Source organism: Cydia fagiglandana, chromosome 4, assembly GCF_963556715.1.
Source record: "Cydia fagiglandana chromosome 4, ilCydFagi1.1, whole genome shotgun sequence".
Lineage (NCBI taxonomy): Eukaryota > Metazoa > Arthropoda > Insecta > Lepidoptera > Tortricidae > Cydia > Cydia fagiglandana.
This window is the reverse complement of record NC_085935.1, coordinates 9,898,982-9,923,571: the sequence shown is the minus strand read 5'-3', so window position 1 is coordinate 9,923,571 and position 24,590 is coordinate 9,898,982. Positions and strand designations below refer to the sequence as shown.

Here is a 24,590-nt window from a genome sequence, read left to right as displayed (position 1 = left end):
GACAATCGAAAGTTCGGTTTCGGCCTCTCTATCACTCTTGCTTATTCGATCGATAGTGGGGCAGTTAAAGAAATTTCGGATTTAGCGTTTCGCGGTAGGCCACCTGTAAACAAACCGCCTTGGTGCATCAATCATAGTGAAAACTTGTCAAAAAACTGTTTAAGGCCTAGTATGTATAAGTTACTCTATGATTTACTAAACAAATTAGTGCTGCTCTCTGGCGGCAGAACAATATTGTTTGACCTACGATTAAATAAATAATTATTTATTTTTATTATTTACTAATTAATTAAAAAATAATGTAATTCATAAACATCGTGAAACAAAATGTCCATATCTATATTTTTAAAAAAGCGTGACTGTATAATACTTTAGTTGGTCACGGTTGATTACAATTGAAGCCAAATTGTAACATGTATAGATTCCTTAACAATCAGTTTGGCCAACTTAAAAGATGTGTAACCATTCACTCAATCATTCGATATATGGGTCGGGTCGGATTCGGGGGGAGGGGGAAAAGGAAACGACTCTTGAATCGTTCGATCGATTCGTTCTCGTTCGCCAGCCGTGCACCCGAACGGACTGAACGGCGTCACTGGCTAGCCCGACCCAGATAATATTTTTACTCACTGATCTAGTATATTTTGCGTGTATCTGATATATTTTGATCTATTCTTAATATAATACTGTTATTCGATGCAGTAATTTAGTTTGTAAGGAAAAATCGTACCTAGAAATACAACTACGTAGTAGGATTAGGTAATAGTAGTACTACCTAAATGAATCCGTGGAGCCTGTAAAAGGAACATTAACGCAATAGTGATATAAATTAAGTAATAAGGAACTGTATGGACTCTCAAATTGTGGTTTATTCTTGTGCATAAGATAGAAAACCAGTCGTTTCACTGACTTACGAAATGATGAGCCGCCATGTTGCCTCGGCACAACAGGGCGTGGCGCATTCGTGAAGCTGTATAAAAATAACTGAAGTAAAAATTTGTCAGATTCATCATGGTAAGTTACATTTGTATTACATTATTAGAGAAAGTATAACTCATTGAAACCTGTATTATACCTAGCAGTAGCGAAACTTGAGAACTACGCCATATTGATTGCATGCTTGTTCTTGACGACCTCGTTTTGTTTGGACTTTGGACCCTTGGTAATATACGTCGAAGTTGTAGCATATTAGGATTTTAGAAAGTTTCGTTTCACTCATCAAAACAATTACCACGGTATATTAATAAGTAATAACACTAATAACCTATCATGGCATCCACTGGCTTAAAACTATTGAAGTAAGATTACTCATCGCTATTGACATGAAATGACTGACATGATTCTTTGTCTAATTTACCTACGACGTGGCTCTTTTATAATGTTATTTACTCAATACTGCGCATAAATTTAAATCATGTTGCAATCTAGAGCTTTAAATTAAGCATATTATTAGCTCTTTGATTGCTTTGTGCAGTGTATTTTTTACTTGGCCTCGGTCTATCGTCGTAAACGAATTCCAGATCTGGTATCAATTATTTTAGTTATGTAATACACAAATTGATACAACTACCTATGAGTCCGCGCCTTCTCCCGCTTAGGATTAGGTCTGTATCATTTCCCCTCATCTCCAGGCGCTGAATTTGTACCTATAAAAAAATGGGGTCAAAAGTTGGGCCCACACAGAGCGAGGATACACGAGAAAATTTCCTCGCGCGTATGCTCGCTCTGTGTGGACCCGGCTACTGAAATACAAATTTCATCAAAATCGTTTTAGTAATTCTAATTTAGCTGTGAAAAGTGGTAGTTGCGTTGGCATCTGTAATGAATGACCAAAAACATGTCATGTTGTGAGAACGGGATCGGACCTCACAAACATAATTTTGAAAATCTATCCATATGATGCGGGATTGTCCCGTTTGGAGAACAACGTCCTCTGCCTTTTTCTCGCATAGATAACAATGGTTGCCATAACTAGGTACCTACCTAACTTACGTTGACTCGTCATTTAGAAAGTTATGCTATAGCCGACTATGACACCGATAGCGGTATCATATCATATATGTTGGGGCTCTGCGTATATGTACCTCTAAGGCCTGTACAGTCGCCATCAGATACATCGGAGCGGCCAAGGTGTTCACAATATCTGAACAGGCACTCTAACGCCTTGACAATAGAGGCTTGTTCAGATACTTGTGAGCGCCTTAGCCGCTCCGATATATCTGATGGCGACTGTACAATCAATATGTACCCCCAATGGTCAATGGCCAGCGTGGGCCAGTCTGGGGGACGCATTTATGCGTTAGAGGGAGTAAGTGATATTGCTCTCTCATTCTACCGCATGGCTGCGTCCCTTGGACTGGCATGCGTTGGCCCAATATGTACATGGGGCCTTAAGGTTCAAATACCGATTTAATGTGCATTTCAGGTAGATGGATTTATCTAACACTGGTTTACAGTACATATTTTGTTACCGTTTAACAATTCTAATGTTTTTATTTTAACTTAAATGTGACGTCCTACGGGTAAAGGTACCTTATGGCGCTTGCGCTAGTATTAACGCCGCTCCAATATTATTGCGGCGCTTTGCGACGTAAGCGCCAGCCGCCATAAGGTACCTTTTGCCGTGGAACGTCACAAATATTGCAAATTGAATGCAATTACCGGCGACCGGCGATGGACTGTCGTTATTTGTGACGTCCCACGGGTAAGGGTACCTTATGGCGGTTGGCGCTTACGCTATTATTAACGCCGCTCCAATTTTATTGCGGCGCTATGTGACGTAAGCGCCAGTCGCCATAAGGTACCTTTTCCGTGGAACGTCACATTTTTTTTTACTGATTAAAGGATTGATATTGTATTAAGGTTCCGTCACGCAGGCGCGTTTTCCGGGTGGGGTGTAAGCGTGGCGTGAGTGTTTTATATGTAAAAGCGGCGCGCCCCGCTCACGCGCCGCCCGCAAAACGCGCCTGTGTGACGGAGCCTTAATGTTGTGAGCAAAAATGTGTTTTGGTAACATTACAAATTTAGACAACATAGGTATCCGGGATAGGTAATTATTAACCCTTTTCCAGGATAGTACAAATTATCGACCACATTCGCGCCACTAGAATTTTAACTTTTGCATTGCGATTTAAGATTCAAAGCTGAAATTCTTGAAATGAATCATTAAAGCTGGATTAATTGGAATTGTATTTGGATTTTTCGGGAAACCTTTTAGATTGGTGCGGTCTGGAAAAGGGTTAACCCTTTGAACGCCACGCTTATCGTGTGCGGGGCGCGTCATCGTGAAAGGTTGATATTGGGCTGTAACCGCGCGCGTCAGTTAACGTCTTTGACGGTCATAGTGTTAAATTATTATTATTAGATTAAAATGCAACATTGATAATGTAATTATTTCCGCGAGCTTGGTTTTGCACGTTTAAGGCCAGAGCATTTCGGGTGCGTGTGCGTAAACGTGCACGTGCGCGTTGTAATATACAGATTCTTATGAGAGACTGCACACCGCTTGCGTGACATGAGCCTGTAAGGTTCGACATTTTGGTAGCACGTCTACGCACACGCCGCCGGTGTCCCGGTGCTGGCCTTGGAGGCCAAAGCGGTGTGCCGTCTCTTATAAGGATCTGTATAATACAAAGCGCACGTCTTCGCACACACATCCGGTGTGCACAGGCCTTCATTTGTCAGTGGTGCTGATGTTAGTAGGTCAAACTTTGCAAGCATGGTGGCCTCTCCGCATGTCATTTGGTCTCTCGATTAACTTCGTTGCACTTGCTTAATCGGTTCACACTGGGGTGTCAATTAACAGGGGATTATAAAGGTAATCAATAAAAAAATAATTAAAATAATTACATTTACTTATTAACTGTTCATATCATTTAATTGTCATTTACTAATAATCGAGACAATTCTCAAACAAACTCAAATTCATCAGGGTTGCGTTGTTTTTACTATACCGTCAACCGGGGTGAATAGAGATGGCTGGGGTAAATAGGGACAAAACTTAAAATGTGATTTACTTGACAATTTCTTAAAAAATACCCACAGAAATTGTATTATTTGATTGAAAATAACCGTAGATTTTGTATGATACTATTTGTGTTTTGTTAAGACATTATCTGGTAGATAACCTTTTTTGGTTTCGGTCTTATTCACCCCAGCCATCCCTATTCACCCCGGATGACGGTACTTATTTTAGCATTAGAAAGAAAGTAAGTGATATTGACGTCTTTTTATTGAAAAACACATGAAAAAATTTTTATTTCATACGTAATAGTTATTATTTTAGCAATAGCGTTTTTGGGGTCCATTAATTACGTCACACCAATTTCTAGGTTTTTTGACCCCTCCCCTCCTCCTTGTCACACTTGGCCACATTTGGCAAACCCCTCCCCCTTAGTGTGACGTCACATTTTTTCTACGAAATCGCCAAATCGAATTAAGTAAGTACCTAAGTATTATTAATATTTTATCAAAATATTTTTGACGATATAAATATTAGTAATTTTATAACCCAATACTGCTTAGGAAAGAAAATTAAACGAATAAAAACGATTATCGTTTTAAAAACTTGTCATTTAAATGTACAGCGAATAAAATAATTTAAATAAATTTTCGGTTACTGATGAAGTTAAAGTGACGTCACAAAGTTTGTGACTTCCCCCTCCCCCATGTCACATTTTCTTGACTCCCTCTCTCCCCCTAAACGTGTGATGTAATTAAATGACCCGTTTCTATAAAAAGACACATCAAGATTGTTAACCCTTTATCTAATTTTACATACAATGTCGATATCAACTTGCCCCCGCCCTAGTTCTTCTATAAAGGTTTTGATCAAAATACAAAAGCGTTTAAGGACGTCACTACTGAACAGGTACAGTCACCTGCAATAATATCTTCAACAACAAAGTTCACAAATATATTTATGACATGTTCTTATGGCCCGACAAATAATATGTGACGTTCCACGGAAAAGGTACCTTATGGCGACTGGCGCTTACGTCACATAGCGCCGCAATAAAATTGGAGCGGCGTTAATAATAGCGTAAGCGCCAACCGCCATAAGGTACCCTTACCCGTGGGACGTCACATATTGTGTCAGATATTTATAGTCAGGGTAGGCTCGATAGTATCTATATGCAGCACTGCTCGAACCTGCACCGTTCCTCAGTTTATTTTACATATTATAAAAGGAAGTCTGTCTGTCTGTTACCTCTTCACGCTTAAACCGCTGAACCGATTTAGATGAAATTTGGTATAGAGATTGTTAGAGTCCCGATGAAGGACATAGGATAGTTTTCATTCAAGAAATCACCTTTTAAGGGGGTGAAAAGGGGGGTTGAAGTTTGTTTATAATAAAAGATTGAATAAAATAATAGCTGCCTACCTAAATTAATAATTCCACACTGACGAAGTCGCGGGCAAAAATAGTTTCTTATGAAATGTAAAAGATATCTAATAGTTGCGTACTAACATAGTCTTAATTACAAGTTCCTGCATGTACATGTTCGATTGTTCGACTAACCTGTTATGGATTTCTGTGGTCCGAAATAAATTATTTTTATTTTATTTATTAATACCGCTTTATTGTATAAGATATTATTGCATATGACTGTACAAAGTCCTTCCTTCCTTCCAAATTCTGCCTTTAAATTAAAGTCTTAAAAAACATGCAAAAATGTTTCAGCTATTTTCAGAGTTTGTGAATAACTTTTAGAAGCACAACATTCACTTGCAAATTAAAATCGGGTTCATGGATATTTTAGATGTATGTATACAAATATTAATAGAAAATAAATAAAAAACTAAGTACGTAACAAATCAAACTATTTTATTTTTTTGTATTTTTTGAGTTGTCTGTAGGTAAATAATAAAAACATACATCGGGGTTTTCGGTGCAAAAATGTTTGACATTAGCCAAAGAGTAGGGATTGACCTAAAAACAGAATGTCCTCGAGCAGGTTTCTGCTTACTAAAAATAATGAATAATATTAAACGAAAGATTAAATTTAAAAATAATATTTTCTTGTATTTATACAAACTTTGCTACCGTTAGACCAAGAAAAGTCTGCAGCGATTTTTACAGCACAAGCAGTGAAAGTGTTATTTATACTTCATAATTTCATAGAAGTTTTTATCACCACACCAACGCTAGGAAAAAACTAACTTAACACATTAATCAAATCCAACGAAATTAACGTTATTTAATACGTAATACGTATCATTCAAAATCATCATCTTCCTCGCGTTATCCCGGCATTTCGCCACGGCTCATGAGTGCCTGGGGTCAGCTTGACAACTAATCCCATGATTTGACGTAGGCACTAGTTTTTACGAAAGCGACTGCCATCTGACTTTCCAACCCAGAGGGTAAACTAGGCCTTATTGGGATTAGACCTCACGATGTTTTCCTTCACCGAAAAGCGACTGGTCAATATTAAATGATATACTAGTATGTTTAAGTATGATGTGTTCACCCATATTTTTTCACTATGTACGAATTTACAAGTGCGACAGAGAGGCAACACGTCGAACGTTGTTCGCGGTAAACCCTCTGAAATCAACTCAAAGTTTTCATCAAATTTCTTCGCCACTCTTGCAGATAAAATGCAACTTTCTGTTCTGTTTTTGAAAGATAAATAGGGTCTTTACGAGCTTGTGTGGTGCAAATTAAATTGTATCATATTATGTATAACATTCACAGAGAGGTCATTACTCATTAGGCATAATATGACGTTTTCTCAGACTAACCTATGTTTATCTCTACTCTTACTCAAATCATTTCCGCATCGAAAACTCTATGACGAATAAACTGACATCAATGATGACATACAAAAAAAATTACCCTTAAGTCTTGGGCACTTGAGCCATTGGTCACTTTCTTTGTATATTATGACATGACATTTCAATAATTGATAATGAAAAAGTTAACTAAACCTATAAATTCAAAAAGTTTAATTATATCATTTAAAAAAATGAGAAAATCTAAAATCAAATCAAATCTCTGGCGTTGGACCTGCGGTGCGGATATATCGGTCATTGGCGTCCAAAAAGTTAAGGCAACAAACAAATTGACATTATCGAAGTAAATTTATAACAATTATAACAGTGACAATCGTTCGGTACTGCGATAAACCATTAAACATTTGGATGCCATAAAAAATAGGTAAAATACGTTCAGCCTTTGATACCAAAAGAGTCATTGAACCTTAGGTAAAGGCATGAAGTGAGAACTTAAACAACATATGCCTTTGGTCATATGGAATCTGACTGTCTGAATCGAATATACATACTAAAATACATACTTAACACCCTTATACTACTACTACCTTCGTAAAACTTGTTGTTCTTAACGACATTACTTGTGATGTGACGCTATTTTGCAATATAACATTTGCTTTTTTTTACAGCCACGCATTGACCCGATCCAATTATTAAATTGCCTCAGTGTACTCCTGTCTCCTGATGGTGGTATTAAAAGCAGAGATGAAGTTCAGAGGCTTGCCAAGTAAGTTTTCATTCCGTTTATTAATAATCCAGTAACTTTGTCGAATTTTGTAACCTGGCTCTTTTGCGTCAAATCCGGTAGTTCTGATTTTTTGCAGACTTGTTTATGATGTTGGCCCAATGATTAATCCAAGTTTGTGACTTCGAGCGCCGAACGGAACTTTGTCAAAAATCGAATAAACCGCAATTTTTTTTAGATTTGGGCGATTGTAACCCTAAAGTACGTTTTTGGTAGTAACTTCCTGGGGCGTTTTTAAAGTAGACTAAATTTGCTACAATAAGACACTAGAATTGTCTCTGCCTGCAAAAAATCAGAACTACCGGATTTGACGCAAACGCAAAATGTATAATTTTACTGTATTATAAGTAATGTTTTGGCATTTTCTTGATCATTTATACAATACAAATATTATTGCACACCTCAATAAAATCAAACAGAAACACAAGTAGAGGTAAACAACAGGCGGTCTTATCTCTTCCAGACTACCTTTAGGTAGCAGAAATTAATAAATTTACACAATGTTAATAAGTGTAGCAAATAAAATAAAAGAAATTTATCACAAAATATACACTACACCATGCAAATGAAAATACATACATATTAGTATACAGTTAACTAATAACTTTGTTTTTTTTTTCAGCCTTATGACAAAATTTTCAAAAAAATTGGTATCTAAGTGCATATATATTCAAATATTGAAATGTACAGAAACTGATTTGTTGGGTTTATTTATGGGATCAGGAGGCTGGCGACTTGTTCACATGTGGCTAACAGAGAGCATAGTCGCCAAAAATTGGCCCTTAGTTCGAGAACTATTAGAGCTTTTGTTATTATGTCCTGTCGACATAGAACATTTAAAAACAAATAATTGCCCAAAACTCGTCAAAGAATTGTCCAAGGAGGGCAATCAATTTGGTAAGTTAAATATTTTTATATTTATATAAGTGGGTACAATGTTTCCGTAGAAAAAAAAATCTGTTTGCAGACGCTAAATACACTAACAATGCTATCACGATTTAGTAATTTGTCCAATTGTCCATTCCTAGTAAATTTCAAGTTGGAACTAGGAAGTACCTACTCTACCTAGTAATTTCTAAAACTATTCTACTTGTTTATTTACCAGTTTTACGCGGCTTGTGATCGTATATTTTACTAATGTAATATGTTTTGTTGTAGCTATTCGAGCACTTGCTTCGAAACTAGTGGAACAATGGCTTAAAACCGTAAAAGGTGAACCTGTTATTCCTGTGCAATCTGCAGAGATTCCCCAAATAATATTAGACGCACAGAAAGAAATCAATACAGACTTAGCTATAAAAAGCGAAGTTCCCGACTTTGACAAAACAGATCAAGATGAATTTGAAATAAAGTCTGAAAACGTCAAGCAAGAATTATCTACTGAGAAAATAGAAAGTAATGGACTTGACGACAAAAAAGAACTGTCAGATAAAGAAAAAGAAACTTTGCCTGTTTTGAAAATTACATTAAAAGATGGAAAGCAAATATTATCACAATTGGATGACGCAGATAATAAAATTACAGAAAAAACTTCGGATAAGGAGAAACCTAAAGATAAACATAAAAGCAAATCTAAAGATAAAGAAAAATCGCATGATAGTAGTTCCAAATTCAGTTCTTCAAAACATTCGAGTAAATCAGTATCTTCTAGTGACAAACATAGAAATAGTAAATCGGATAGTCCTAGTCACCATAGCAGTAAGGATAAGTCTAAAGATAAAAGTAAACATTCTTCTCATAGTTCTAAGTCCAAAAGCGATAGCGGACGCAGATCCTCTAGTGAAAAATCCAGCTCTTCCAGTAGCAAATCAAAAGAAGAACGTAGCAGCAAGTCATCGTCTGAGAAAAGCAAGAGTAAGGAGAAAACTAAAGATGATAAAAATGAAAAGAAGAAGGAAAGCTCCGAAAAAACAAATGAAAAGTCTGATGAAAAGCCAGGACCTCCGTCTATTCATAAATTAGGCAAAATACCGAAATTGAGTGATGTCAAAAAAGAAAAACCTTCAATATCGATAGAAGTTAGAAAACCAGATGAACCTAAGCCTAAGACTGTAAAAACGTTTCATTCTAAATTTAGAAAGCATGGTCTTGAAGAAGAAGTTAAACCTCCACCTAGTCGGGCTTCACTTTTGAATAAAAAGCCTCCTCCCCCTGCATTACCACCCACAGTATCGATACCTAAAAGACCATCTCCAGTACATAACGAAACCCCACCAGAGAAAAAGCCAAAAACTGTCGAACCTGTTGAAAAGCCTGGCGCTATAAAATTGATACCACCTAAACCTAAACGTAAGTATAATTCTACTATTAACTGTATTGTTACATTACTCATTTGTTTTATTTTTGCAGGTTTCGCTCCGTGCCAAAGCCAAGTGCCTTCGAGTGTTATTAAATATTTAATTAGATATTTCGACAGTGGTAAGTCAATAATGTATAACATAAAGGGTTCCAAAGTGATATTTTTGTCTGTAAAGTATTTATTACAAATAAACGGTGAATTAATACTATTCTTTCGTTGAATATTGACCTGATTTGTTCAAAGACAAGCGTGAGGTGCATACGCTAGCCCGGCACGCGCCTTCATTGGTTCCGTGCAAGACTCGCTGCAGTGCTGTTGAGAACAACTGGTCTCTACGGCTGGAATCTACGGCTGTCTGACAACCAAGGTCCATATGAAAAGGAATAAAGCTACTAAATACTTACGATAGTTTTCGACATAGTGTACATTACATAATATGCAAATGGCATTGAAAAATATCGTTATGAGTAACATATATTGGCTGTTTGTAACAGAATACTCTGAATTATTATAAGTAACTGTGTCGTGTTAAAAGACTCCATATTATTTTCTTTTTTAAACATGACGTAATTACGCGGTCCATAATTCTTTTTTTTTTACTAGTGCAAATGCTTCATTTACAAGAATTGTTGACCGTGTAAAGACTTGATTTCGTATCAATACACATGCTATAACACACCAAGTCATATGTCATACACAACTTACTATACTACTCTATTAGATGCCAAAAATCGTAGGTTAAAATTAAATTCCACTCCGGTGGAGTTTCTGGAGTCTCGAATTTTGTGTCAACAACAGAACCAAATAAATAGTAATTATCTGAACGTCATGTCAAATTTATAACTATTCTATTTTGATAATTCAAAATAGGCATTCAACTACAGTATAACATTTAGTGAGTAACGCATGGACTTCATCTTTTTTAAGAAAGCCAATATATCAGGTTTTGAAAGATCCTTTTTTTATGTCAGGCTCAATACCGCGATTTCTCAAACTGGAGACATTGACATCGACTTAAGACAATAATCATTAATCAGCTATGAGCTTGTAATGAAATTTATTGTAGGTAGCACGGAAATTTGTACTTTTTGCTGTTTTTATTTTGTTCTAATTACAATTTACTATTCTGATATCAAGGTAGAATTCGAGTTAGTCCATCATGCCAGTAGCTGTATTTATGAATAAGGTAAGGAGATGGCAACGCGACTGAAGAATCCTCCTTTTCTACTCTTAAGAAGTCTCCGGATCAACATTTACAATCTATGCGCGCCTGAGGTAGCTTGACCTGAAATAAAATATTCTGCTGTACAAGGGCCTCGGCCGTAGATTGTGATGGTTTTGTTCATTCAAGGCCTTATTTAGGTTGCTTTATATCTTCAATGTTCCCCGAGGATACGTGATTTGAATAGATCCATTTGTATTGAGAGGATTGCAAGAGCTAAATAGGATAAGAGTCTATCATGGACTATAAAAAATGCACCGTGGGGCCGGTTTTTTTGTAATTTTGTTTTAAATTCGTTTTTTTATTTAAAGTTTCGGGAATGCGTTGGTAAATTTAATCTCGTTCCTGGGACCCACGGTGTATGTACAAGAAGGTACATCCGTCGCTTTGTCGTTTCAAAGTACCTATAAAAACCCCCTTTCATATTTGGTACTTGTAGCAGAATAAATGAATAGAAGGAGTATAATAATATAATTGGATAATCCAATACTACAGTATTAAAAAGTGATATGAAATAGGACGGCATAGTGTTAGGCTTTGACATCGTAAGAATACGGCGTGTATTTCCGATAAAATCGCAAACTTTTGAGAGAGTTGGTTTTAGTGCTATGAACAGATTTTCTTAAAGACAAGAAATTGAGTTATACCTACCTCGTATTTTTAGCATCTATCTTTAATCAGAAAAATGGTAAACAATCTTGACATGCATTTTTATTTAAAAACGCTTTAAAAATTATTTATTACTTATGAAACCATAATAATGTAAATATGTATTCTTCATGTTGCTATATAATTTTTATAAATTATATTTGGTACACCCCCTTTTTCTAATGCTAAAAAAACGAGGTACCAGAGTGTAATTCATATTTGAAGCTATTTCGAAGCAGCAATGTATTGCGTACATAGTATAGGGACCGTGGCTGTTGCAGGGCCTGCCATCTTGTGACCTAAATCTGAAACTAGAACTTGACACTTCACGTCAAAGCAGGGCTTAAACCGCAAAAATCGAAGTTCGCAAATGCGGGAATCTTTATCTGTCACTCTACCTTCACCTTAATTGAAGTAAAAGAGAAAGACACTCGTAATTTGAGAACTTCGGTGTTCACGGTAGGCCCTTAGGTGCTGCCCCCTACAGTGCACGCCAGATCCCTTGCGCTTTGTAGTGTTCCGCCATCTTGTGGGGTAAATCCGTAACTTAAACTTGACATTACGCGCCAATAATCAAGAGTCTCCTGTGCTGCCCTCTACAGTTCATGCACGTTTCCTAATCCCTATACGGGCTATACGTACATAGCATAACCACTTGCGCCAGTTTTAACGTCACGCCAGTAAGTGCGCAGTTTGAAATAAAGATTATGTAGAGATAGCGCGGTGATATTCAGTACAAAAATGCTTGTGCTGCAGTGCTGCAGACAGGTGGGATCCCGCCTTTACATGTTTTATTTAAAAATTAAGACTTTATTTTTCCTTATAAAATAATTCAACACGCAATGTACATCACGTCTAAAATATCGATACGGACGAATGCCAAAAATATGCTTATTATTATATCAACACGTTCACTGCCGTGTCAGAGATGGGGTCCAATTTCAGGATTTCCGTCCCAATCTGAATTGTTACCTTACGGCTTTGTAATTAATAGAGGCTTGCCGTGACCCATGTACGGGGCAGTGAACGTGTTAAGGTAGTGTATACATATTTATGGCATTTTGTCGGTATCCAGTTCTTCGTTTAGACGTTCCTGTATCATCATAACCACGGATCGGAAATTCGGATGCTTTTATACCAACTTCGGCCTCAGTCAGTACCTACACCGCGTTGTTGTTGAGTATTCTAGTATGGAGGCGGACTCAATTTAATTTTGCTAATAAATTTACCCGGATTTCCCAGTATACCGGCAATTAGGATACATAGGTATACACATACGTATTAAAGTATTTAAATAACATAAATGAATGCTCTTAAATGATTCACCACAATCTTTTGTTTCCTTCTTTTTGTGGTTAAAACTGTTTACCAACGTGTAGGTATGTTGACAAAATTGCTGAAAATAGTCATAAACTAAATATTTTGACAGTTATCACTATTTCACTGAGAGAATAGTACAACAAAAATAAACTTAATCCGGGGACAAGGAGAGTTAACTAATGGGAACAAATTTACTTTTGCAATTTCTATTAGTTCTTGCAATTTCTATTATTTGTTTGTTGAAATTATATTTGGGATTATTGAGCTGTTTGTAGAAATAAATAAACTTTACAGAAATAGTGACACGTCCATAATTATTCCTAAAACTTAATTTTTTCCCCCAGTACAGAACTGTTTTTTTAATTCCTGGTGATGATTTTTCTCTCAGTGTTCCTGATGTTTTATACGATCCCGCAATCCCGGAACTTAAATAATGAAAATAATATTTTTAAGACGCCGGCTCCATACTTGCTGAGCTTTTTCCGGGAATTTGCTAAGTTTAGGTATAAAAGCATCCGAATTTCCGATCCCTAATCATAACCTACTCTGTATTTATTCAATACGCACTTGCTGAGGCCACGGCACAAGTGATGACTACGCAATATTTGCTGCTCGAAATATCGCTATGCTCTTCTTTATTTTAATAAAAATCGTTTCACAGCATTAGTTACCCACGTCTCGTCTCATTTCTCTCAACATTCGCCGTGTTCAAAGGATTTTAAACACTTGTAGGTTAAGTAAAAATACTGCTAGCCATTCACTAAATTCAACGAGTCTCTTAAGTAGATATTTTTGATGAGTAATTACACTCTCTTATTTTAGACTGCATTAGAGCCCAATTTCATAATTAAATAAATTAATAAACCTGAACTATTCGCGCACATCGACCGTCAGATCAGCTTGATAAGACATAAAAGCTAGTTGCAAAATAAATGATTTGATGTTTTTTTATCTGTTAGTTAAAACTTAATAAATATGTAGGTATGAATCAAACACGTTAATAATAAAACATTAATAAGATTAGACGATATACCTGCATATATATCTGAAAAAAAGAATTGAATTAAAATATAAAGCGTAATACAATCTCATTTTGGCTGTTCCCGCTGGTAGGCAATTAAAGGTATCTCGGACAACGGTAAATAGTAAACGTTTAGGTTAATATATATAAATGGCCTAGTGTTAAACCATACATATTTCTTAAATATAGCAAGGTTCTAAGCTAAATGCGGGATTAACGGACAAAAAATATAGGTACGTAAAGTAATAACCACCCGATATGGGTATCATGTATTGAGACAATTTCATGACATATGTAGGCACATACATGTAAGCAATTAAATATGTAATCGATCCCTCGATATACATAGTCATTGTTTCTGACAAACAATACCGATTTTTCAATGTAGGTTTCCTCTACTCAATTCCGCGCCACATCAAAAAATGTACGGGTAGTGACATCAATTTTTTTATCTACTGAAACATAAACTGCTGTGGACCGTCTACCTACTTTACATCATAAATTCAATGGGCAGCAAGTTAACTTGCAGCAGGTAAGGTAAACTATCCTATTGCACCTCACCATTGGGTAACTTCAACCTATTTTAAGACAGCAGTGGTGACTGTCCTACAAAAATGGTGCCAATGTGTTTATACGGTGCCTGTCACTGAGTAGTTTACCTTACTGTGTTTACGGCTCCACTTTGATTTCCCATAGTCGGATCGCGGTGTCTAGTCTACCGTGGCCATTCTATCACCGCGCTAGGTTGAGGCTGAAATGTTACGTGGCCACTCTTGTCCGACACCCAGCTTGATTGGTTCAAATTAGAGCAACGCTATTTTTTATTGATTAGTTCACGAAATATTTACAGTATATACGGCGTAACGTTACTGTAAATGATCTGAGATTTACTCGTCTTAGTGAGAGCTCATAAGTCTCATCATAACATAATTAAATTTTTGACTAAGTAACAATCCATTTACCTATACGAGTATTTAGGTAACTACAAAAACTCAAGTACTTAACTATGAATGAAATTTAACGCGATAATCACACTGATGCGAATCCACACGCCACTCCGTTGTGTGAGGGAGACAGCGCTACATATACAGGGATGTCCCGCACGCACACCGGAGCGACGTCCAGATCTGCAACCAATGTGAATGTCTTCGTAATGATACCATTTAGTAACGAAAGCCCATTATCTGATTTCATTCCCTATTATTAAATTGGGTTATTATCACTACACCTTATAAAACAAAGTCCCTCGCCACGCCGCGGCTGTCTGTGTGTATGTATGTTCGCGATAAACTCAAAACTACTGAACGGATTTTCATGCGGCTTTCAGCTGTCAATAGAGTTATTCTTGAGGTAGGTTTAAGTGTATAATTTGTTAAGGTTTTGTGTAGGCGGGGCGGGTCGCTAATAAATTATACCTAATTTCCAAGTGTGCAGAGTGTGGGTGGTTTATCTAATTATTTTTGAAAAGTTAGATACTTTGAACGCTGTAAAACCAATCGAGATAAAAAACACTTGTGACATTGACGAAACAGAATCTAGATTAGAAAACATAAGTGCAGTCAGTTGTAAAAAATAAACCTTTGCAGCCAAAACAATTTTTGATCAAACTATTCCTATTAGCAATGATAAATAATTAAGCATGGTGATAAATAAATAATTATACCTATTTAAGAGCGCTTGCAATAGACTGTATACACATTTAGTGCCGAAAACCCGACTATCGGGTATTTTATGATTTCGTTCCCAGGCCGGACGACCCGATAGTCGGGATCGTGGTACTATTGCTTTATATGACGAAATTGTTGTGGCCTGGCGCGGACGTCTTGTTTGGCTGGGTGGCAATGAATGTGTTAAATGCTTCCTTACCTAAGTGTACGTACGATATCAATGTTATCATCGCTATAGACAGGCTTAAAGTTTTTATTCTTCGCGTTGTCCCGACGTTTTGCCATAGCTCATGGGAGCCTGGGGTCCGCTTGACAACTAATCCCCAAGAATTGGCATAGCTTAAAGTTTTTTTGAACAGAAACTGCGAATTTCAGTAAGATATAGGTTTTTAATTTGAATAAATATCACTTTTTCACGTGTAAAAGTGACTTATAACGGACCCGCAAGTATTTACGTAATTGCAAACTATTTAACGAAAATGACAAGCTCTCTAACACAGATATATTTACTTGTTCCATTAATACTTTAAAACGTGCTTTTCTTTAGGTATTAATTCATCTTTTCCTTTCTTTACGCTCTCAAATGTTTAGTTTTGGGTAACTTTTCAAAAAAACAGACTGTGATTTTATGTAAGTAACAAATGAAACTCTAGGTCTAAACTTTAGCAATATTGTATAAGTACTGTTTGTAAACGACTGTATGTTTCTAAAATAAAAAAAAATATAATAAATATAAAATATTTACAACGACACGCGCTACCTCCTATGGTGTAGTTTAATGTTTCGATTGAAGTATTATATATAGTCTTTAATTTAAACCATGATTACAAATGTGATCATAGTATAAAGTTCTAATCTGCCTGCTGACGGGCTGGTGTAACTTGCACTACAGACTAGGGTGGGTCATTTTTACTTTTTTTTTATTTAATAAGGGGCACAGTTAAAATTAAAAAGCTTTTATTTCGGACAAGATAAAAAAGGTGCCATTTGGTAATTAATTATTGCACATATTTATATTTTATTTTTAGCTTTAATTTTACTGCCTCCGGATTTTAGTCAGTTTTCGTTAAATCAGTTAAATGTATGGACATTATGAAAAAAAAATGTTTCTTTTTGAGTACTTTTTTATTTATTTGTTGGCTCTGAACCTTTAATATGCTATTTCGAGCTAATAATGGTATAACTTTCTAAAGTTTAAATAAAGAGACGGTAAATATGAAAACTTTGAAATGGATCCGGAGGCAGAAAATGAATTCCGATTACAGAATAATTTGAAATACTGTTTATTGGCATTATTACGCAACTTTTTGTAACTGTGCCCGAAGGATAACTAATACTTTTTTAGGGTTCCGTACCCAAAGGGTAAAACGGGACCCTATTACTAAGACTCCGCTGTCCGTCCGTCCGTCTGTCACCAGGCTGTATCTCACGAACCGTGATAGCTAGACAGTTGAAATTTTCACAGATGATGTATTTCTGTTGCCGCTATAACAACAAATACTAAAAACAGAATAAAATAAAGATTTACGTGAGGCTCCCATACAACAAACGTGATTTTTGACCGAAGTTTAGCAACGTCGGGCGGGGTCAGTACTTGGATGGGTGACCGTTTTATTTTTTGCCGTTTTTAGGGTTCCGTACCCAAAGGGTAAAACGGGACCCTATTACTAAGACTTCGCTGTCCGTCCGTCCGTCCGTCTGTCACCGTGATCTCACGAACCGTGATAGCTAGACAGTTGAAATTTTCACAGATGATGTATTTCTGTTGCCGCTATAACAACAAATACTAAAAACAGAATAAAATAAAGATTTAAATCGGGCTCCAATACAACAAACGTGATTTTTGACCAAAGTTAAGCAACGTCGGGAGTGGTCAGTACTTGGATGGGTGACCGTTTTTTTTGCTTTTTTTTGTTTTTTTTTTTGCATTATGGTACGGAACCCTTCGTGCGCGAGTCCGACACGCACTTGCCCGGTTTTTTGCATTATGGTACGGAACCCTTCGTGCGCGAGTCCGACTCGCACTTGCCCGGTTTTTTGCATTATGGTACGGAACCCTTCGTGCGCGAGTCTGACTCGCACTTGCCCGGTTTTTTTTCTCCATACACGAGTGACCCACCCTACTACAGACTTTGATTTGCATTTGTTACGTTAAATTATGAAACAAAACAAAATCAACTTTATCACTTACACTGCTGTTACTACACGGTTCAAGTTACATTGGCAAAGGGCCTTAGTAAAATCGCCTCTGGCTGAAAATGTAGTGCTTATTATTATGCACGTTTATGTGTATTATTATTAAATATAATTTTAATGAATATTATTATATACGGTTTGCGAAAAAAAAATAAGTTAGAAACTTTGGCCGTTATTAGGTAATCATTATGAAACACAACTTGCAAGTTTTTGAAATTCTAACAAAGTGGGCGGCATCAAAATTTTTCTTGGCACATATTTAATGGGGGGCAGCTAGTATTGTGTTCGATTCGAATTACAAATACTGGGGTCTCTTAACCCTTTTCCAGGCCACACCAATCTACAAAGTTATACTAAAAAATCCAAACGTATTTCAATAATCCAGCTAGGATGATTAATTTTAAGGCAATTTCCCGAAAGTGCAATTTGTTTGAACCCTAAATCGGAATACTAAAGTTGAAATTCTATTGGCGCGTATTTTGTCGACAAATCGTACTATGCCTGGAAAAGGTTTAACCGATTTTGTTGTACCTAGTTTATTTTTGACATTTTGAAAAAAAAAATAGTAGACAGATAGTTCCCTGTTCTGTACAATATAAGCACAATTTCACCGTGTGTTCTATAAAATCTTCCATCGAGTTACGAAAACTTATGGAACTTTCGTAACTCAATGGAAATTCATAAGTACATTTTTTGTCCAAAATTGGGATTTCGTATTTAAGAGCCCGCAGCAAGCTCGATTTAACATGCGAACGTAGTTTCGCTCTCATTTTAGAACGACTAGTCGTCAACAAAACAAATTGTCTACAAAATAAAAATCGTCTCAATTGTGGATCAAAGTTTTGAATCGATTCGACCTACTTAACAAATAGGTATCTTACCACTAATATTAAAAATAAATCAATAGATTATAAAGTTGCCTGCATATTATATAAAGAATTGAAGATAGTATAGTAGGTGTCGCTAACTCGCAAAAGATTTTAATAGTCAAAAATATGTAAGTAAGTTCTTCAAAAACCATCATGACTAATGATTTTTTAAATTAAACGAAGAAGTATCTTGCAGACATATACCTACATATACAATATCCGAATAACAAGTCAATCGATAACGTAACGTTTTTCAATTGAAGGGATGTTTACAAAAACAACATAACTGACTACACTGGATGACACCTGAAACGATTAATAATGTTCTTAAAAAAGTGTCAACCGCTCTAAGCAGTTACGTTGTTTTTGTAAACATCCCTTCAATTACTGAATAAATAATACGTGGTTTCTATTTTTTCACAAAAAGTAAGCAATTAGGGCATAATATTCAGTAAAATCATATATAATGTTATACAATAAAACGTGCATAAGAATTATTTCATTTAGAGCCAGGGGCGATTTTACTTCGCATTCCGGCCAGTCCATGTTGAACTTTTCTTGTATAGCCGTGGCCTTAGGTTAGGAGACTGAGTACTTAGGTAACAGTATTGGCCGAACGTTGATTGCAATTAACCATTATAAATTGAACCGTCAATCGTAACGGACGGTTCCAGTTTACGGTTCAATTTATAATGGTTATTTGCATTAACGTTTCGGCCAAGACTGGTAGGTAATAGTAATAGTAACCAATTGCTATAAGACAAATAGCATACCCTAATAATGTATATAGGAAGTATTTTATTACCTATATAACCTAAAGCGTTTTCTGCTTACCATGGATGGCTCATGGGATTTTAATTTGCTGAGTTTCTTACCAAATCTAACTAACCCAACCCAATTTTAATAAAAAATATGCAGTAGTTCATACGTAGAGTAGACGTACAGTCAACCAGTTTGATTTCTAGGCCGCTAATAGAACCTTTTCGCTTTAACTACTAGGTACCTGACGTGTAGGTATGTACCATAAATAAATAAATAAGAACTGTCGTAGAAGATAAACAAATTGATTAATTATGACATGGTTCTATGTCCTAGAAATCAAATAGGTTGACTGTAGGTACGTTTATGATACGGAGAAATATTACCTATGAATATATCAGCCCGGTAGTCTTTGTATGGACTCTCTGCCCTATCACTATGAACCGTGGTATCAGAGTAAAAGTAAAATTTTATTTATTTTGCCTAAACTTTATTAATTAACAAGCGTACTTAGACCGACTCGCATACAGTCTGGGCGCGAACAAAACCACGGTATTCTGATGATAATACGAATAAAAAATATCATATCGAACATCTCGAATATTTAATTGAAAAATGCCCGGGCAGAAAGTTTTAGTTTCTTACTTTTGTTTATTGGTATTAGCTATCATTTTTACCAAATCGTATGCCTCTTATATTTTTATTATAAAAGTAAATAAAGATTAAAATTTAATTAGGTAGTTATTTAACGCTATATTGGCAATTTATTGAACTCCAAGTAGCATGATATAAGTATATTATATGTTTTTATTTATGTAGGTATTCAGACATTAATATTTACTATTAATTACAATCATTTATTTACATACAAAATATATACAGTGGTACAACTAAACGAAATTAATAACTAGCTTAAATCTAAAATAGGCCCCTGAGGCATTACTATTAATATATTTATTTAAATACTGTATAAGTAATTATATTTCCAAGCACCGGGCCAAATAAAACTTGGCAAATTTCATAAAAATCGGTGCAACACTTAGTTTAGCAATGAAGTACCAGATAGACTAGCTTATTTTTATAATACATATATTTATACATGTATAGCATGGATATAAATATTTAAATACATATATAGAAAGCATCATATTTATTCATACACAAGACAATCTAGAGCACTACCTTACTACCGACTAATAGTACTAAGTGACTAGATTCATTCGATCGAGCAGCAAAAACTAATAATAACGCAACATTTTTTTTTGTATTTACTTTAAAAGTACCTAATAGTCTTTGCAGAACGAGCTTATAATGAGTAATGACCACATATGAGCTGCCTAGGTATCTAATCTACTCACTAATATTTATGCGACCGGGAATTCATAAGACTAGACTAAATATAACTTTACCCATCGGTACATTTCTAACATCGGAGTTATAGTCCACCTGTGATAGTGGTTAGTTAGAAAGTTACGCTTAACCCTTTGAACGCTAGACGGCGCGCGAATATGCCGTGTCCCGGACCTCAGGCGATCGCGATTATTTAAGCGAAATTGAACTTAGTCTCGCGTAAATCCCTATTGAATTGGCGAAGCTGACGGCTTTAGCTGTCGCTGGCGCCCTTGGCAAGACTTTCCGATGACGTCCACAGCCGTCTGTGGCGGTCAATGGGTTAAAGTACCTATGCAGTGTCCTTATTCCGTACCTACGCCGTGGGCTCATCTTGTAGTTCTTCATAATACTTTTTTTGCGTTATCAAAGGTCAAACTTTTCCTCTGCCTACCTTTTATATTACTTCGTAAAGAGACGGGCCTTACGGGCACTACGAAGTGGGACCAGAAAGAAAATTGGTGTGCAAATGGTGGTTGTGCACCGTTGGTGCGCATGTTCGCTCGGCGTTAAAGGAACAAGCCTATCTTTACTTTTGAAATATTTGCGCATAGCTCGACCGCTGTTCACTTTGCGAATTGGTTAACTTTATCTCATATAAATATTAGATCGTAATATGAAAAGAAAGGACAACCACAAGTTTGGTTTATTTGCCTGGCTTATTTTATGAAATAAGTATTCAAAATTTCATTTTTTCTAGGCTTTAATGCTAGAAACATGAGCCGTATGTACCTACGGCTATTCAACTTTGTTGTGCACGTATACGTGATATAAAAGTTCAAGGGAGGTCGTTTACCTACTTGTAACAAGATTCACGCAAGAGCAATGAAAACTGGTCACTAGAAATTTCCATTAACGAAGTGACCTGTTGATATTGTTCTTGAGAGTAGTTTTGTATGCGTAGGACGCCTACATAGGAAGAGTTCTACAGCGTTTACAACACTTTGTTACATATTAAGTGTACATATACGAATTATACGAATAGTCACCATATATACCATACATACCTATGTATGCATAGGTGCTAACCTATTATAGTTTTTCTGTGAGAACGTTTAATGTACGTTTGATAGATTTAGATATGCTGGCCCGTCTTGCCGCGAGTCGCGGGAAAAAGATAGACAACAAGTTACGCTTATCAAGTTATCACTGGAAGATGCGCTGACTGTACTGACCTAATATACCTATACGTCGCTGATAATTCTACGTGCCAGCCTCCGTAACGTAGAATAGTGTTTACGGATTAGTAGGTATAAAGTTCGTATATACTGTGTCACTTCACGGACACATGACGATGTAGGTATGGGTAGCTACTAAAATAATAAGTATCTACTCAATATTTGTATGACGTCGTCGAATTTCCTTTGCTGGAAATTCCCTTCGGTTCATTTTGACATTATTACGGCATTATTTTGATTTACTTATACACCGGCAGAAACTGACAATAATTTAGTGAAGACAAAGGAATGGATGACGCTTAAAATAATACCTATTGATAACTTGATACGACTAAATAATAACAAAACTTGTTTCTTATATTAGTTGAATACTGAGACTGGCCGTCGTGAGAAAACTAGGTCAAATTTATTTTCTGTATCTACTTATACGTATACCTACCTGCGACATGCTTTCATCTTGTAAGCAGGTATTAAACTCTGATATATTAGGTACATTAATTTGCCGCTACGCCTCCTTTCCCTCGAATACACTTTCAAATACGTATAGGTATGTTTTGCAATGAGTAAATTATGTTGAATTATAATTATGGACCCATATGTTATACATTGTTGACTTAAGTTAGGTTTAAGCTATATATGCCAAAGGACAAGAGTTTATTGCTTAGGTGTTTAATTATGCTTTGATTTTTTTAAATTAATATTGTACCTACCTTAATTTCGGGACTGTCAGAGTCGATTTGTACCAAGTCTATAGGCTTTCGTAGTACGGAACATTTTATTAAATATCTATATTTTTTGTTGTTACAGCTATGCTGTTATTGGAGAGCGACATGTTTATGGATGCCCTAAATGCATCAGCAACGAACAAAAAGGAGCCAAAGAAGAGAAAACGACGTACCAGCGGCTCTAAAGATGGAAATGCGCCGACTGATGGCTCCCCACCGCATACTCCAAATTCCATTACCAGTCCGACAAGCGAAAACAAATCGGTGCCGCCTAGGTTTTATCAGGATACTTTGGATACGGAAGAGGATAAAGATAAACCAAGCGATAAGGTTACCGATACCAATGACAACAAAGACACATCGGATAAAGAAGCTGAGGAATCCATGGACACCGCGGAGCCGCACACTTTGACGGTGAATGGTTTAAAGGGTGTTTTATGTTATCACAAGAGGAAAGGTCCCAAGAAGAGCATAAAGTGGAAACCAGAACCTGAACTGGAAGAGATTCAATACTTTGAGCTGGATGAAACGGAAAGGGTTAATGTTACTAAGACTTTTACGGATATGAAATATCTGGAAAGGATACATGAAAGAGACGCTTTCCAAAAGGGAAGGAATCTTAGTAGTGAAGATGTTATGGAGGAGAAAACAAGCTGGAAACCACTAATCCCTATTGATACGAAAGGACAAGTGCATGTTGACCACGGCAAAAATAGTAAAGAAAAGGACATTCAAGCTATTCGGCAGAAAGGTACATTACAACCCCTTTACTTCCATAAATCGATGATACCTGATTCTCCATTAGAACCTGACACCGAAACGCATACATACTCGGAACCAACTACTATTCCTTTAGAAGATGTTACTGGTAATCAAGATACTACCAGCGACTTCAGAAACATGCCGTGGCCAGAACCCAAAGGCAATGCTCCACCAGTATCGAGTAACAATATTAATATGCCAGCAATGTTTCCGAGTAGTATGACACAGTTCCCGAACGGCTTTCCACCTACACCCTTCCCAGGCGCACCTGGATTTCAAGGACCGCCTGGAATGGGGCCTGGCGATTGGCAAAACGGTGTGCCTCCTCAAATGATGCCAAATGGTATGCCGCCTGGAATACCACCGGGAGCGCTCGCGCCGGGAGCGATGCCTCCAGCAAATATGCCGCCAGGTATAATGATGACTCCTGAAAGCATGATGATGACTCCAGAAATGTTCGTAGGCGGCCCTAACGGCATGTTCCCTCCTGGAATGGTTCCAGATGGGTTCAATATGCAGCCGAATATGTTTCCTCCCGATTTCAACATGACTGGTCCACAGGGACCTCCTGGCGCTGATGGATTTTCTGGTCCAGGAAATTTCCGTGGTTCTATGAGAGGCCGTGGTTCCAGCGGTCACTGGCGTGGCAAAAACTCAGGCAACTGGGACGGCCCTCAAAGAGGCAGGGGTGGACATTCTCGTGGAAGCAAAAGGCCTGTTTGTATATATTTTCAAAGAAAAGGATCATGTAGACAAGGCGACAACTGCTCGTTTTTACATCCTGGTGTTAATTGTCCATATTAAACTTAAGTAATGCTACTGTTGTGTAATTATAATTAGCTTAAAAACCTATTTTATACTCGATAAATTATTAAGAGTATATTGTCGAGTAAAATGAAGATAAGTTAATTGATTTGTAAAGACTGGTAATTATATTTTAATTGTAAATTTGTACATAAAATAGGATAGCGTTTATACAAAAAGGTGCAAATAAAAGTTGCAAATTGAATTTA

The 24,590-nt window shown here is 36.5% G+C and overlaps 1 protein-coding gene across 1 annotated transcript; it reads left to right on the top strand.

Moving 5' to 3' along the window:
* The first annotated feature begins 543 nt into the window (after positions 1–543).
* LOC134663633 (serine/threonine-protein phosphatase 1 regulatory subunit 10) lies at positions 544–24,590 on the top strand. Its single transcript, XM_063520054.1, has 5 exons — positions 544–1,014; positions 7,407–7,504; positions 8,145–8,419; positions 8,681–9,811; positions 22,898–24,590. The coding sequence occupies exons 1-5, from the start codon at positions 1,012–1,014 to the stop codon at positions 24,379–24,381; spliced, it is 2,991 nt and encodes a 996-aa protein (XP_063376124.1). The 5' UTR covers positions 544–1,011; the 3' UTR covers positions 24,382–24,590.